Source organism: Lissotriton vulgaris, chromosome 2_1, assembly GCF_964263255.1.
Source record: "Lissotriton vulgaris chromosome 2_1, aLisVul1.2, whole genome shotgun sequence".
NCBI classification, from domain to species: domain Eukaryota; kingdom Metazoa; phylum Chordata; class Amphibia; order Caudata; family Salamandridae; genus Lissotriton; species Lissotriton vulgaris.
In genome coordinates, this window is record NC_141687.1 from 207679432 (window position 1) to 207696173 (window position 16742).

The 16742-nt window shown below is 45.5% G+C and overlaps 1 protein-coding gene across 1 annotated transcript in view; it reads right to left on the reverse strand.

Moving 5' to 3' along the window:
- Positions 1 to 6944, reverse strand: part of LOC147729840 (schlafen family member 13-like) — a 780854-nt gene extending 773910 nt beyond the window's left edge. The window contains exon 1 of the mRNA XM_086954038.1: positions 6781 to 6944. Within this exon, the coding sequence (XP_086810164.1) occupies positions 6781 to 6875 (95 nt within the window). The 5' untranslated portion in view covers positions 6876 to 6944. The remainder of the gene's footprint in view (positions 1 to 6780) is intronic.
- Positions 6945 to 16742: the final 9798 nt, after the last annotated feature.

The following is a 16742-nucleotide window of genomic DNA, read 5'->3' on the forward strand; positions in this document are numbered from 1 at the left end:
TACTCTACGAGTGAGTCAGTCTACTTCCTCAAGGTAAGCATATCTATTATAGGTGTGTGCCCCATTCCACCAACCATGGCCGCCCTGCCAGCCATCCAAAGTCCCACCCTTGACATGGTTTCTTGCCGGTAACCAGTTTCCCCCATAGTTAGAACGTGAGTGCGGGGGATAAAAGTAAGTAAGAGGTCTAACTTCAATGGACGGGCTCCCCCCATAGTTATTCCATGAACATAGATGGTGTACTGTATTGGGATCTTCAAATGAGACAATAATGCAATCACCTGGGATAGATTTGTGAGTAGTGCCTATCCATGGAACCCTTCGAACCATAAGAATTTTACTTTTCAAATGGTTGGGTAGCGGCCTGTTATCGTTCAGCCAATGTGTTACCTTATTTCTCAATGACCCAAACTTTTCCTGTTGGTGATAGGCAATTTCCGGAACTCCTGTTAGCACCACCACATATGGCTTTACATCTGGGGGAAGATCCACGAAACCCATACCCTTTTTTACCCTAGATTTAGCCCCCTGCAGGTTATATTGTTGTGTAATAGATTCTTTAAGCTTCGGGGCTGGCATGTCTTTCTGAGCCAATATTGGTTGTGCAGGCGGCTGTTTAAGTACCACCGCTATTGTATTAACTCTATTTTCCAGAACTTTAGACCGGGGTTTGGGTATAGGTTTGATCACAGGACTTGCAGATGGGATGACAGCAGGTGGGATGACAGCAGGTGCTAGAGCAGCGCAGTCAGCATTGCGTATACTGTTAGATTTGTTTTCCGCTATACTAAGGGTTGCTAAATTTAGGATGCTTTTTCCTGCCTCTAGCAACTGGGTTTCTATGCGTGATAATCTAACTTCCAGGGGGATTAGGACTGTTTTTTAGTGTTTCCCAGACAATCTTCAAGAATTCCATATCTCTCCCCTCTACCACACACACAGGAACCCCATCCTTCTCTGCCACATACGCTGGTTCCCCGTCCTTCTCACCATCAGCCACTAAATCTTGATCCTCTTCTATTGTAACTAAAGTAGGCTCGATGGCTTTCGGACTATTAGTAGTTGGGGGCACATGAAGGGGGACGCCACCCCCCCCCCCCCTGCAGTTGAGTTCCCGCCCGTAAAGGACTGGGCCTTTGCTATTTTAGCCTTCTTCCTAGAGTAGGCTGATGTCGTGTTACGTTTCCTTTTTTGCATAGCACCCTCTTTGGTAGCAAACAGGTTACTCCAGCACGACTCCTTTTTATTGGGAGTTGTCTCTAAGGCAGCCCCCCCTGCCAAATCCACCCCACCCAAAGCTGGAATTAAGTTAGGAAAACGGAGTGGGTTACCCTAAATTAGGGACTGGCAATGGGGAAGTTATGTCCAAGGACTGATGCACAACGGCCTACGTCAGGATTGGTACAGGGCAGGTACGTCGCTCGGGGGTTTTAACTGTAGCAATGTGCCCTAAGGAAGATTTTTTTGCCATAGCCAACTCCTGTGATAATCTTCTAGCTGCGTCGAGTTCAATAGACTCTCTGCTGCATTTTATGGATCTCCATATCTATGGCAGTATTAGTCCTCACTATGAAATCATCAAGGGTCCCACTTGGCTGCTTCCCTTTGACTGCCCGGCTTCTACTTTCACGCGTGGACATTGTTCCTTGGTTCTATCGACGGATTAAGTGATAGGCGAAAAGGGAGGGGCCCGGTCCGGTCTCTCAGGTCCTCGAACAGCCTCAAACGGCCCGCCCTTTGCCCGGGCTTCGCACCGCTCGCGTCCCGCGAGCGCGGGCAAGATTCGGGTTGAGAACGTATACGCTGGGGGCGTGGCTTCCAGGGAGAGCGGGCCAGGTGACTCCGATTGGCCTCGCAGGGACTCCTGGACAATGGAGTCCCTGCACTTTAGGCTCGCAGCCCCGTTGAGCCTCTGCAGCCCACGCTCACTCGCTGTTCTTGTGAAGCGGGTCCCGCGAAGCGGGACCGGCGAACAGTTGCTGACAATGCAGGAAGTTTGGTGAGAGTCAAGGTGAGTCAGGTGAACCTCGCTCTAATCGCTCGGTACACAGTGCAAGCAGGTCCCACCAGTTGGACAGAGGAGGGCCAGTAATCAAGGGTCCAAGGCGCTGGGGGCGTGGCTTCCGGGGAGAGCGGGCCAGGTGACTCCGATTGGCCTCGCAGGGACTCCTGGACAATGGAGTCCCTGCACTTTACGCTCGCAGCCCCGTTGAGCCTCCGCAGCCCACGCTCACTCGCTGTCCTTGTGAAGCGGGTCCCGCGAAGCGGGACCGGCGAACAGTTGCTGACAATGCAGGAAGTTTGGTGAGAGTCAAGGTGAGTCAGGTGAACCTCGCTCCAATCGCTCGGTACACAGTGCAAGCAGGTCCCACCAGTTGGACAGAGGAGGGCCAGTAATCAAGGGTCCAAGGCGCTGGGGGCGTGGCTTCCGGGGAGAGCGGGCCAGGTGACTCCGATTGGCCTCGCAGGGACTCCTGGACACTTTACGCTCGCAGCCCAGTTGAGCCTCCGCAGCCCACGCTCACTCGCTGTCCTTGTGAAGCGGGTCCCGCTAAGCGGGGGGCGATCAGTTGCTGACAATGCTGACAATTGCTGACAATGCAGGAAGTTTGGTGAGAGTCAGGGTGAGTCAGGTGAACTTCGCTCCAATCGCTCGGTACACAGTGCAAGCAGGTCACATTTTCAAGGGCGGTCTATAAATATTCTCTTGTGTGGCTAATGTAATTTGCAGATGTTTGTACACAGCTTTTAGAAGTTTGGAAGCAAAACTACTTATAAAGTAAATTGACTAGTTTTTTCACGTTCATCATACTCATCTCCTTTCCAACGCATTTTCCTTATTTTTTGTGAATTCCAGCATTTCACTTGAATTATTTAAAACACTCCCCTCTCCTGATTTTAAGCTTTCTCGTTTGTGTTTCATATGTTTAGTCAGTTAATGGTTTGACTGGACACTCCCTCACTTCAAGACTAGTTTGCGTGATGCAAGAATGTCAAATGATGATGAATTAAATCCTAAGAGTCAATCATCCATCATGCTTGGGGTCGCAGCAAGAAATAGTAGGAAAGACAACACCAAGTGCATTCTCTTTATGGTACTCACTGAGTTTGACCTTCAAATAATAGAAGATCTATCTTACGAGTGGTATCTAAACAGCTTGAGGTTTAAGGTATATCTCCTTAATTTCCACGTAACTTTATAGAATACTAGCAGCCCGTCCTGACGTTGTCCAGGTATGAATTGCTGCTGGCCAGAAGTATATTGTTTTGTAGGATTTCGTTTTGATAGCGTTTCTTATCTGTGACAGGCCTGTGAAACGCTCAGATTCACAGTGCACTGCTGATGCACTTAAGAGTGCGCGTTCAGCAGTGTATGAACTCGAGTTTCCCTACTTTATTTTTCCTTGCAATATTATATAGCGCGAACCAACAACATGGCATGAGCACAATTTACATTACAGAAGAACACATTCATTTGTGGTAGGCACGGGGAGACAAAGCGATTTGCCTGGAATCACAGGATGTTGAGCTGATGCCGAGATTTGAACGTAGCTCCCCAGCTCTAAAGTTCGCAATTCTAGAAATTGTGGCGGGAGGTGTGTCTAAAAGTGTATGTCGGTGCTGGCCATCAATGAGAGAAACCTGTGCATTTTTCAAATGGGTGGTGAAAAAATATGAGTATGTTGCTGGAGATGTGGGCCGCCGTGCCACCAATGTACTTACCAGGGGAGGGTAAACATCCATTATTCCGCAACTTTCTTTCCGCATACCATCACTCTGCATACTTTCATTACGAAAGTACCATGACTCCGCAATGCCATTATAACGCATGGCATTACATTTTATATGCTTTTACCACGCATTCATTTACAACAAAATTCGTTGTAAATGCATGAATGGTAAAAGCATGTTTTTTTTTAATGTTTGGATAAGGTAAGTATTGGTATAGGGGTATATGTTTTGGGGTACTGAGGTATATGTTTTGGGGTGTTTTGGTATTTTAAGGGTTCAGATATAGTTTTGGGTTATGGGGTACAGGGGTAGTTTTAGGGTTTAGGGATAGGTATGGGTTTTGATGTACAGGGGTATTTTATGGGTTCAAGGCTAGGTTTCGGTTTTGGGGTATAGGGCTATTTTTAGGGTTCAGGGGTAGGTTTGGGTTTTGGGGTACAGGGGTATTTTAAGGGTTCAGGGCTAGGTTTGGGTTTTGGGGTACAGGGGTATTTTTAGGGGTCAGAGCTAGGTTTGGGTTTTGGGGTACAGGGGTATTTTAGGGTTCAGGGGTAGGTTTGGGTTTTGGGTTACAGGGTTATATTTAGGGTTCAGGGGTAGGTTTGGGTTTTGGGGTACAGGGGTATTATTAGGGTTCAGGGGTAGGTTTGGGTTTTGAGGTACAGGGGTATTTATAGGGTTCAGGGCTAGGTTTGGGGTACAGGGGTATTTCTAGGGTTTAGGGATAGGTTTTGGTTTTGGGGTACAGGGTATATTTATAGGGTTAAGATGGGTTAGTGTTTAAGGGTGTTGGGGTATTTTAAGGAGTAAGGGTGGGTTATGATTATGGGGTGCAGGGGTATTTAAAGGGAGCAGGGTGGGATTAGCACACGATATGAGACATGGCATGAAGGGCGGAACGTACCACACGCCCCCAGCTTTTCTCACGCCCCCAGCACACGCCCACAGCACAACGCAGACATGCCCACAAGGGACTACTTTGCTGGCACGGTTCTTTTACCTTTTAAATGTATATGGTGGGCGTCTGCATAGCCTATGTCCTTCTGCTGCAACTGCCCATTCCAACGCTGTATTGGGTGTTGTGATTGGTGCTGAGGTTCCTGAGATTACCCGCCTCAAAGGTTTGGACTCTCTCTTTATTATATTAGTATGGACTTTTTCAATGAGACCTAATCCAGTAAACCTAATTGTGATCTATAAGCACTGCCAGCACTTTTTCAGAGATGGGGGATCCTTGCGAATCTACACTGTATAGTGGTAGGTAAAAAGTAGTGCACAACAAAAAAAGGACTAAAACCAAAGGTGCAATCTTGGTCTGCAGTGAGATGGCAAAACTACCTCAATAGTGATTTGACAGCAGCTGCAGAATCCAGTTTTGTTCCACACAGATGTTTTGGCTCACAATCAACCTTTTTAGATGGAGCTCAACAATGGTGTATCTGACTTAAAAGGACACTTGTTAGCTTCACCTTTTTGACTTCCTCAACTGTAGGACTTGGAGCTCCAAATGAAAGAAAAAAGTCCTAAAGAAAAAAGATCATTGACCGTTGAAACAAGCATTACTTGCCTGTGCACATATTGCTTGAATATATATATATATATTACTTATTTACCAATTGGGTCTGAAGGGATGATTTAGAGTTTAGATCATTGTGCAAACTTAAACTCAAAAAAACTTCACGCAAAAAAAGTGAGGCATTGCAGCAGTAGCGCAAACTTCAATAACCCTCACAGACGAGGGCTAGCACGGAAGTGAACTACACAAACGCCTCATGTTTTCATGTGCTCATCTCTACTTTTAATATTCTTCGGTCAGAATGCTCCCTTGCATTGCACCTTTTTCACCAGTACAGGATGCCCTAAACTTTTCCCCTTGTAGTCCTCAGTCTTTCACAATTTATTACCGGGTTAACTATTGGTGGAGGAGCACAGCCATAGCTCACATGAGGCAAAAAGAGGCCTCATATGCCAGTTCCCAGCATTCTGAATTCCAACAAGCAAGCAGTGGTAAGCACTGTAAGGTGCTTGAGGACAGTGTGAAGCTGGCACTGGTGGCCAGAGAGGAGCTGGCTCTCATGGGCAGCTTGTGAAGTTGGCATTGCTGGATAGTGTGAGGTGCCAGAAACAGTGGACACTGTAAAAGTTAGCACAGGTGAGCTCTCTCTTCCATACTCTATCTTGCTGTCTGTTACCATACTTTTTTTCTGCCACACTCTCAACATCTCTGTGTGGTCCTCTGTGTAATAACCTCCCCCAAAAAAATCCAACACCCAGCAATTTCTTAAATGATAAATAATTCAATCGTTTTGCTTTATTAACCTTCCTGCTGCCCGAAGTTTGCTTGAAATTGCAATCATGTGTCCACTCTTTTATTAAAATTTTCTCAGACAACCCACCCCCCCCCCCGCCAAACACACCGAAGGTTGTTCAGGCTCGCTCGCTCCGCCCGCTCGCTGCAGTGCAGTACGACAATTATTTCATGCATCAGCACTTTCAAATATCACCAGCAGCCACTGTTATTACCCCATTAAGATTCTCATTACTAGGTGAGATACTTCAATCGGAGCAATAACTATGGGGGAATGATCGAATTTGAACCCTCCAGACCCCATAGTTCCACATTTCATTCAATTTATGCCAAAGTTTTGCTGCAAAGTTTTCCGTTCGTAGCATCCGAAAGTCTGCAACATTATATATTATAGACAGTAATCAACCATGTCTTCTATGGACATTCTGCCTTTGGGAAACGGGTGACCCAACACTTCAGGAGTGCCAGCGTTACAAAAAAGAAAGGCGCCCGCCCGCCGGCGCCGCATTAGACAAACGGATAAAAAATAAGTACAATTAACGTGTAGAAGTGTTGAAGATAATCAGAAATTGGAGAAAGGCATCTGGGAGAGAAGAAAATTAGTATGCAAATCATGTTAGATAGGAGCAGAAGAAAAGTACAAGGAAGGGTGTTACAGAGAAGGGTGGAGCTCCCTAAAACATCAGGTTATGGCAGTATGATGTCGGACTAATGAGGTGGCAGCGTTAGGTTGTACTCACCGGCCTCCCGCGGAAGATCCGTTCCCATCACTGGACTCCGTCAATGGGTGCTGCCTCCCCGCCTCCCTAAGAGAAGAGGACTCCTGGGAAGTCATTTTGTTGTGCGCCACGTTCCGTGCCTCAGCCGATGGAGAAAATAATGTTTTCTTGTGTACTTGGGTATCTCCGTCCTCTGCTCCCTATGTTAGGAACACCTCGCTTAGTATATCCCTGGCCTTGCAATGTCCTCCTTCTCTCTCGTCTTCCACAGACAGCAGTGCAGGTGTTTACCAGCCTCTTCTTTTGAGTAGGTGCTGGTGGGAGGGGAGTGGCCCGCCCAAGGTTCCGGGCACCAAGCCGGAGGTGAAACGACACCAAAAGCGAGAAAAGACTCCCTGTTCCACTGATTAAAGGATCCGACAGACGGGTATTGCTCAACGATTTAAGTACATAAAGAATGTATTCTTTCTGGGAGGCTGTGAAATCTGTGATGCTGAGTAAAACGGGGGCAGGGTCAGAACAGAGGCTAAAAATACCAACCTAATCTGTAACATTTTTTGGCTGTTGTCCTACAAGGAACTAGGTATAAAATAAAACGCCCTCAGCTGAAATCAAAACTTAATCTAGTAAAAGAGGATTACTCCCATGGAATTTTCTCCTCGTCCATGATCATGTTTCCAATTAAAATTCGAATTTATATCAACTGTATCACTCAATGACTTAGATTTAGATCAAAGTTTTGCATCAACGCGTTTCGGTGGAATCCCAATATTTAGAGCCACCTTCTCCAGGATGAAATAGTTTTCTTCTACAGATTCAATAAATAATGCATGGCAATATAGTTGAAGCCTTTATACTTCTCCTTACGTTCTTCTTGGATTCCCAAATACTTTATGTAAGGGTAAGCAATTTATCTTGTGTATTTCCAAATGCTCCATTAACTTCAATCCTTCAGAGAAGTAAATAAAAAAAAATTTAATTTCTTAGGATATTATCCTCTCCAGTAGTCACACACATCCGGGACTTCTCCTAACTTCATTCCAATCCGTTACGGGCTCTTTACCATGTATTTATTTTAAATGCTTTAATACAAAGGGGACGACCAATCGTCCCGATCTAGATAAGGCTCTGGAGCTCTAAATTGAATTATTCCTGGAAGTCAGCTAGGCCAAAGGAGCAACAATTGTGCCATTGCCCTTAACCACTCTAGCTCAGAATGACCGATCAGCCTGGTGATGGGCCATCAGGATATGAAGGGCACAACTCAGCTCCCTTTCTCTGGCTTTCTAGAGAGAATGCACAAACAGTCCAACTGTCAGCCTAATCCAGATGTGTATTCCACAGGCAGGCAGAGGCACAAACATGGTTAAGCAAGAATATGGCCACTTTCTAAAAGTAAACAAGCATCTGCAGTGAAATAGGTCCCGCATTTATGCGAGATTGAGCTATTCGCATTGCAAATGACGATGCCTTTTATTTAGGTTTTGGTTTTTAAAACAAAAATAAAAGGCATTGTCATTTACAATGCTAATACCTTAAACTCTCACAAAGACATATTGCATTCCAAATGCTTGTTTCTCACAGTTGCCCTCCCATCCAGAAAGAACGCCAACATTCCTGTAAGGTCCTTGCAATATTGTTTATTGATCCACAGTGTGTGACTGACTCTCTCTCTCTCTCTATATATATATATATGTATTTCGTCTTGTCAGATGAAATACATTGAGAAAGGGAGGGCTCTCCCGAAACGCGTCTGTCTTTAATAAATTTCCCTGTGAAACGAGCTGAGCTGTGCCTGTGAGTGCTTTTTCTTCCTGGAACCCGGCTGGGTATTTTTAGGATTTTCGGGAGCTTGGATATTTCTCCGCGAGCACCATCGTGGCAGACAGCACCCGCTACTTTGGAGTGACTCGTGTTTTGTTGGTGCAAAACGGAGCGGATTTTCTATCACACGAGTGCACCGCCACCACCGGAGAACGTGAACTGATGTCTGAAGTACACCCCCGTGTTGTTTTGCTCCGGATCAAGCATCACAGGGATTGCAGCTAACCGGCCGACCTACGAAGTGGTAAGCCGTTTTCACATTTTGGCAATCCCGATCTGTTTGTTTGAACTTTGACATTGGTGGCTTAGCGTAAGCCGGCAGCAGACTCGTAGCAGGGCAACTCGTTGGATCCTGGGACCAGGCTCCAATTGAAGCACAAGACTAATAATTCCGACATGTTCAATATGTCAGAGCGCAGAGACGCAGCTGGGGGGATGTTTAAAAACAAAAACCCGGACATTTCCAAACAGGCACGAGCCACTAACGTGACCACTCCCAATGCCTTGACAACGCAGTTCCAAAAACTGGAAAAACTCTATGAACGTGAATTGTGCAAATGGTGGGAGGGTACCTCTTTGCAGGGTTACATCGAGGTACAGAGGGTACCTAGAGGTCTGAGAATTTTTACCGTCCCTGCATACGAGAACCCAGACCCCCTCCTACTAGAAGCCTGGGCTGCCCATATAGCCAGTTCATGTAAAGGCATGCTGGAGATCTTAATCCAGTTTGCTTGGAGTGATCGCGACAAAGTGGTAAAAGAAATTGAAGAATTAGAAACCATAATAGCGCTTCTTGTTCTTCTTTATCAGTATTTTGTGCTAAGGGCTAACATGAAGAAAAGACTTCAGAAATATGAAACTAAAATCAAATTACACAAACAAGAAAAGTTTGACCGAGATGAGCGGGACTACGCCATGGGAAGGGTTCTGACTTTCTCAAAGAAATATGATCAGCCACGCAAGGAGGTGGCAAGAAAAAGACAAATGCCTAAATCAAACGTCGAAACTAGAGTGGAAACATCAGACTCCGACGTGAATGCCAGTGAATTGTCAGGCGATGAAACAACTGGCTTGGCATCTGCATCTGGGACAGTGGCCCAGGAGACCCCTTTTCAACAGGAGTTCACGGTCATCCAAGAGAGCTGGCTAAGGGACGGCAAGAACAAACCACCAGAAGAGGCCGACAAACCCGACGGGGAGGCTGGAAGGGGAAAGGGAAGAGGCAGAGGCACCAACCAGACCAAAACCACCGTGAGGGTTACCAGGAGTCAGAGGAGAGGAAGATGGTGAGCTCGTCGGAGCAACTCACCATCGTCAATCTTTCGGAGAGACACCTTACGCCAGCTGAAGAGTCCGTGTTAAAGCTAGGACTCTCCTTTTGTCCGAATAAAAACATGGAGTATACGCAAACGCGTATAGACTTGTACAAATTTATTCGGAAAGTCAAACTGCATAAGTTTCACAAAACCAAGCCCACAGCGAAAGAAGCCCAACAACTAAGATTGAATCGTAAGGAAACGGACCTCCTCACGGTTAACGACTTGACTGCCTGTGAAGTATTACACAATTTAAGGAGAGAAGCCAGCTTGGCGGATAACACACTCACGCAAAGACTGGCCAATGTCAACATAGACCAAGTCGCACCTAAGAGTGACTTTAAGCTGGCCTCCAAATTTGTCCCCCAACTAGCGGTGGATCCTATTGACGTCTTCTCAGATGTGGTCACCAGGGATCTGATGACTCTAAGAAACACACAAAGTAACCAGAAGACGCGATATAATACCACTAAAGAGCAACAATTTGCTATCAATTCACTCATGGAGGACAAAACCATTGTATGCAAACCCTCAGACAAGGGAGGCAACATTATGATCATGTCGAGGCCCAAATATGTTGCAGAAGCCATGCGCCAACTTCAGGATACTTCCTGTTATGCTGTGATCAAAAAACAGGAATATTCTACCAGCATCAACGACCCTCATACCTTACTGAAGAAGTGGTATGATAAACAAATGCTAGACCTGGAGGAGTATCTGTTTCTAAAAACTATGAATCCCATATTACCTTGTTTCTACCATCTACCCAAGGTTCATAAGGACATCAAGGAACCCCCAGGAAGACCCATAATTTCGTCCATGGGAGGATTGACTGAAAATCTGTCGAAATTCTTGGATCACCACCTGTTTAACTTTGTACTGTCCCTAAGATCATATATCAGAGACAGTACTGATTTCATTGAAAAGGTGGAACGGTTGGAGTGGCAATCATCTTATATCTTGATTACCCTGGATATAACAAGTTTATACACTTGTATTGACCATGAACAGGGGTTACATGCAGTGGAATATTTCCTGAGCAAAAAAGAACTCAAATATGCAATGCATAATAAGATGCTTTTGGAACTTATTTCATTTTGTCTGCGCAATAACATCTTTCTCTTCCAGGACACTATGTATCGCCAACTCTCTGGTACGGCCATGGGTTCCTGCTTCGCCCCCAGCTACGCGAATCTTTTCGTCGGCTGGTGGGAGGAGCAGGTAGCCTGGGCCCCCAGACTTGCCACATGGAACACCAAGGTGGTTACCTGGAGCAGATACATAGATGATCTGTTCCTGGTGTGGAATGGTACGGTTGAGGAAGCTAACCAATATATCCAACTGCTCAACGAAAAAGAGTACCATCTGAGATTTACAAGCGAAATCAGTAGGGACAGGGTCAACTACCTAGACCTAGAAGTTAGTGTCAGCGAGGGACGCATTTGCACTCAACTTTACCGCAAGCCGACGGCCGGCAATAGCGTTTTACACGCTTCTAGCGGCCATCCTCGTAAATGGATTAATAATATCCCATACGGGGAGTTTTTGCGGTTAAAGCGCAATTGCAGCCACAACACTTACTTCGAGAAAGCAGCTAGTGAATGCATGGAACGATTTCTAACTAGAGGTTACAGCTCTTCCCTTTTGCAAGACACCCTTAATAGGGTTAGGAGCATACCACGTGCTAGTCTCTTTGCCAAGAAGAAAGGTCCAGATACTGAAGGCAAATTTCGCATCATAACACCATATGCTGCTGACTCGTTCAAACTGCGATCTGTTCTGTCCAAACATTGGCATATCTTAAAATCGGATCAGATCGTAGGGCCTGATATTCCTAACACCCCACTTATCACATTCAGAAAGGCCAGATCTCTTAGAGATCAAATAGTTCAGAGCTACCTACCATCCATGAAGAAACCATTAGGAACCTTGAAAGACACCAAAGGATTTTTCCCTTGTGGAAAATGTAAAGCCTGTGCTTCAAGTAAAAGGACATTAACATACCAAGTCCCGGGTAAAAAGGATGGGAAGAGAATAACAAAGTTTATGTCATGTCATTCTGACTTTGTTGACTATTGCCTAATGTGTCCATGTCTGTTACGGTACGTTGGGAGTACCATTAATCCTGTTAAGTTGAGAATATTAGAATACATGCGGGCCATTGTGAATAAGGACTTTACGTATCCCGTGGCCCGGCATTTCTCCTTAAAACATAACAGTGATAGGAACCTCCTTAGGTATTTTTGTTTGGACCAGGTCGAAGAGAATCCTAGAGGGGGCAATAGATTGCTCACACTCAGGAGACTTGAGTCCCGGTAGATCATTGATCTGGAGACCAAAGCACCTGGAGGCTTAAATATGGGAGAAGAACTGGCCTCTCATTTGGGTTAGCTGTGTGTATTATTGTGCTATGAGTTCTGTTTAGTTGAATACTGAGTTTCTAACTTCAACTTTACAGTTTGATTATCGATGCAATACTTTCTGGAATTGTTTTGAGTGTTTTTGTTTTTTGTTGTGTGATGGATGTTTTCATCACCACTGAGACTGAACTAGATGACTTGTTGTAGTTTTTGGCCACATCGAATGTTTCTGCAGTCCACACTGGGGCTGCAATTGCCGATCCACAGCAAGATTATGTCCGACCTGCTCACATTCTAGTTTTGTGCTTATGTCGCAGGTTGGGTAATTCCCAACAGTTGTTGCTGTCTTAGCCATGCAATATACTATATTTATACAGTACTTGGTTTCGCTTTTAAGACACCAAGGTAGCCGATACACTGCAGTATTTGGATGTGGTACACTTACTAGTAATCTAGTGTAATATATGTTAAATTTATACATTCTAAGATGGCGCCCCGTGCTGCAAACAAGAATCAGTCCTTTGTTTGTTTTCGTAATGTTTTGAAAACATTCATAATGGCGCTGCGCACGTCTTGTCAGATGAAATACATTGAGAAAGGGAGGGCTCTCCCGAAACGCGTCTGTCTTTAATAAATTGCCCTGTGAAACGAGCTGAGCCGTGCCTGTGAGTGCTTTTTCTTCCTGGAACCCGGCTGGGAGGGAGGATAGATAGATAGATAGATAGATAGATAGATAGATAAGATAGCCACGCACTGTGGATCAATAAACAACATTGCAAGAACCATACTGGAATGTCAATAAACAACATTGCAATAACCCTACTGGAATGTTGGCGTTCTTTCTGGATGGGCGGTATATAAATGTAGAGCAAAAAGCTTTTTTTTTTAAAGAAATTGCTGTGATATCGCGGGAGGATCCACAAATCCTGGCAAACTTTTTTTTTTAAAACAAGCTCAGTTTCCAGGGCTTGTTTCTTTTTTTAGCACCCAGGTGAGCCAGGTCCTGGGGACATATTTAAATATTAAAAAGGGGGAGGGGTGCTAAGGGCCCCCTCCCTAGGATCGGTTTGGGCCGCACCTCTTTAAGAGTAAAATTATGAGGAGGTGGGCCACGGGTTGCGGCTACAGCAGTACTAGCAGAAAATATGCTGTATGAAAAATGGTGTGAAGTTCTGGCTGTCCACTAAATGCATTTCTACTCAGATATCCTGCGGTTTTCAACTGAAATGGTGTGACGTGATAATCCCACAAACGTGTCAATCACACAAACAAATCTGGTGCAAGACCCGAGGGCATGCAATAACAAGTGCAAAGCATTCCTAAATAGTGCACATGGAGACAGGGGAGTGAGCAGGGTGCTTGGGAGCATGACAAAGGGTTCTGTTTAAACACAAAGCCAGCCTACTACCTAGAAAAGGCAAATATGCTGTTATACGTGGTCCATTTCTGCTGCCTCTAAGAAGGAAGGAGATATGGCTGAACTGCTAATTGACAGACTTTGTGAGCACAAGTCCTGGGGCCCAGTACCAGTTCTCTAACGCCAGAGCTTTAGGTGGGCCGGGTCTTGCTGGTACTCATCACCAGCAGTTTTTAAAAGCTGGTGCTGAGATGGGTCCCTACCGGGCTCTCAATTTTTTCCCTCAGGGTGAAAAACTTCAAAGAGACTAATTTTTCAGGTTTATATATCGCAAACTTGGAGCGCTTTACATGCGCACCAGTTACATCACACAAGGATAAATTAACTTTTTGAATCACAGGACATGAGACTCGAGCCTGTTTTCTCAGCTTGAGGGTCGGCTGCTCTAGCCTTATGCCATAACCTCGCCCACGAAGCCAGTCGCATTCTCAATGTTATATTCAACCAAGTGATAGTTGTTGCTTATTTATGTTATGCAACTTACAACCATTGGCAAAGCCACTAGTCCTGGCTTGTTGTAGGTGTTATGTGTCTTGTTGTGTCATAGATCTGGATGAATGGACAGAAGCAGCAAAATACAAGTGGGGCTGCACATTATGCTAGGTCCAGATTTTTAGCTTAAGTGTTTTAAGCCATGCCATTAATTACAGCAACCACGTCCCAATGAGAGACCCCCCAGTTTTTTTTTATCCCACTTAAAGACCTGTCTAATGTGTACAAACACCTGAGTCCCCCAGTAAATCACTTTATCTTCCACTCACCGTATGGGGACTAATTTTTTCCAAAAGTAAGGGATGCGAAAAGGGTGATGGCGACTGCAGCTCGTTCCACAAAAAAAAAAAAACTTTTGTTTGATGTGGGTGTTCACTTTTCTGATATGTTTTGCTTCCACCTGCAATGCCGGATAAAGATGGGTATTCAACCTAGATCTGTGTCTGGGAATGAGTGTTTTAAAGGTTTCAGCACTCCGTTCATCATCTCCTTGTCTTTGCTTTGTTCGCCCTAAGTTGGCAGGGTGTGCCCAGACGTGGGTCCCTTGCTCACTTTGCCACTAGATTCATGCTAGCTTGGCTGATGAGGGATGTTACCCCAAAACCAGTCCCAGGATGCTTGTTTCTGGTCCAGGGAAGACATGGCTTGGTAGTTCGGGCTGGACTGTTCCCATGAGGCACAGGGTCAAGACTGATTTGCATATAGCTGTGTCTGAACTGAGGTGGTGAAGTGAGCTAAAGAATGATGATGGATTCAACCCAGATCTGTGACGGGGGGTGAGTGCCTGAAAAGTTTCAGCGCTCCATCCATCATCTCTTTGTGTTTGATTTCTTGCCGGCCAGCAGACACCTCTGAAGTTTATTGTTGTCACCATCTGTATATCTGAACAAGCATAGCTTACCACGTTCATAACCCCTTTCAGGTGCTATCGGTTTACTAGAGTGCCATTTGGGTTGGCATCCGCCGGCGCGATGTTGCAGAGATTGATGCAAAACATATTCACGGGAGTCACTGACCTATTAATATTCCAGGATGACATCCTCTCAATGGGAAGAACAAGGGAGGAGCATGACAAAAGTCAACCAGGTACTGGAGATTCTTTTTTTTTTTTACTTTGTTTATTGATTAAAATCACAGTAGTACATTACATGATTGAACGACACATTGCATATTCTCATCAAGATATTCAGGTTAAAACATTAATCAAGAGTTGTTCATTACATATCTTCTACCAGTCTCTCTTGCCTTCGCATTTCCATTTCAGTTGTGGGTGACACACATAGATCTCCCCTGTGTGCGTTCTACCGTGACCACTTCTTATCCCATTTCTTGGGGCTTCCCCGAACCTTATAGACCTCAGTCTCCGCCAGCATACATCTGTCCATTTCTTTGGCCCATGTGGTGACACGAGGTGGGCGCATGTCCCCCCAGCCCCCAGCCACTTCTCTCTTAACCAGTGTGTAACCCAGCGTTGTAAATTACCTTGCCACTTCTGTTAGTTCAGTAGCCTCCCAGATGTTCAATAGCCCGAGCTGTGGTGTAAGTGTTATAGCTTTCCCCAGGGCTGTGTGCATATGAGTCGTGGCTCCCTACCAAAGGGGGTGTATCCTGGGGCAGGACCATAGTGTATGGTAAAATGTGGCCTGTTGCCCACATCCCCTCACACATCTGTCATCAGGTTTAGTAGGAAACCAAATAGTGTAGGTAGGTGCATACACCACACCTCACTAGTCATGTCTTCAAAGGAGGGACCCAGCGGGTCTGTTCCAGATGCCAGTCAAGTACAGACATCTAAGTATGACACATTCCCTTTTCAAGAGTTAAGAGCTCTGTGTGCCTTGAGAAAATTGAAGCCAAGACAGAATCCCAATACCCAACGCCTTATAGAGGTGTTCTTACTGGATGACTAAGAAAGCATCAGATCCTGAACGGGTAGGCAAAGGGGTGGGTACATCAGAAGAAGAGAACACTGGTGATTTACCCAGTGCTTAATTTGTAAAATATGAAGTGCAGGTGCTCAATTTCCCCCCCGGAGGCTCCACCCACTTTCCTTGGCTCCACCCACTTCCGCCAGTGGCTCCACCCACTTACTCTTGTTGCTCCACCCCAGTGCTTAATTTGTAAAGCCATATTTACAACAAGGGGTGGTGAGGGACAGAGTCTCTGAATTAAGCAGAAAGCTCTCACCCAGTCAAAAGATCAGGGCTAGATCCAACACCGTTTTTTAGCTCACTGCACCATCCCAGTTTCAGAACCTGGCTGTATGCAAATTAGTCTGTTCCTGTCCCAGTGCATGATGGGAACAGGGCAAACCAAACTACAAACGCCAATTCTTACACTGGGAAGGAAACAAGCTCCCGGGGACCGGTTTCTGGCATTACAGCCGTCTTCGGCCCGGTTTGCTTGAATCCTGATGGTGCAATGAGCAAGGGTCTCACATCTGAGAATACCCTTCCACGCTTAGGGTGGACAAAAATATTTACAACAAGGGGTGGTGAGGGACAGAGTCTCTGAATTAAGCAGAAAGCTCTCACCCAGTCAAAAGATCAGGGCTAGATCCAACACCGTTTTTTA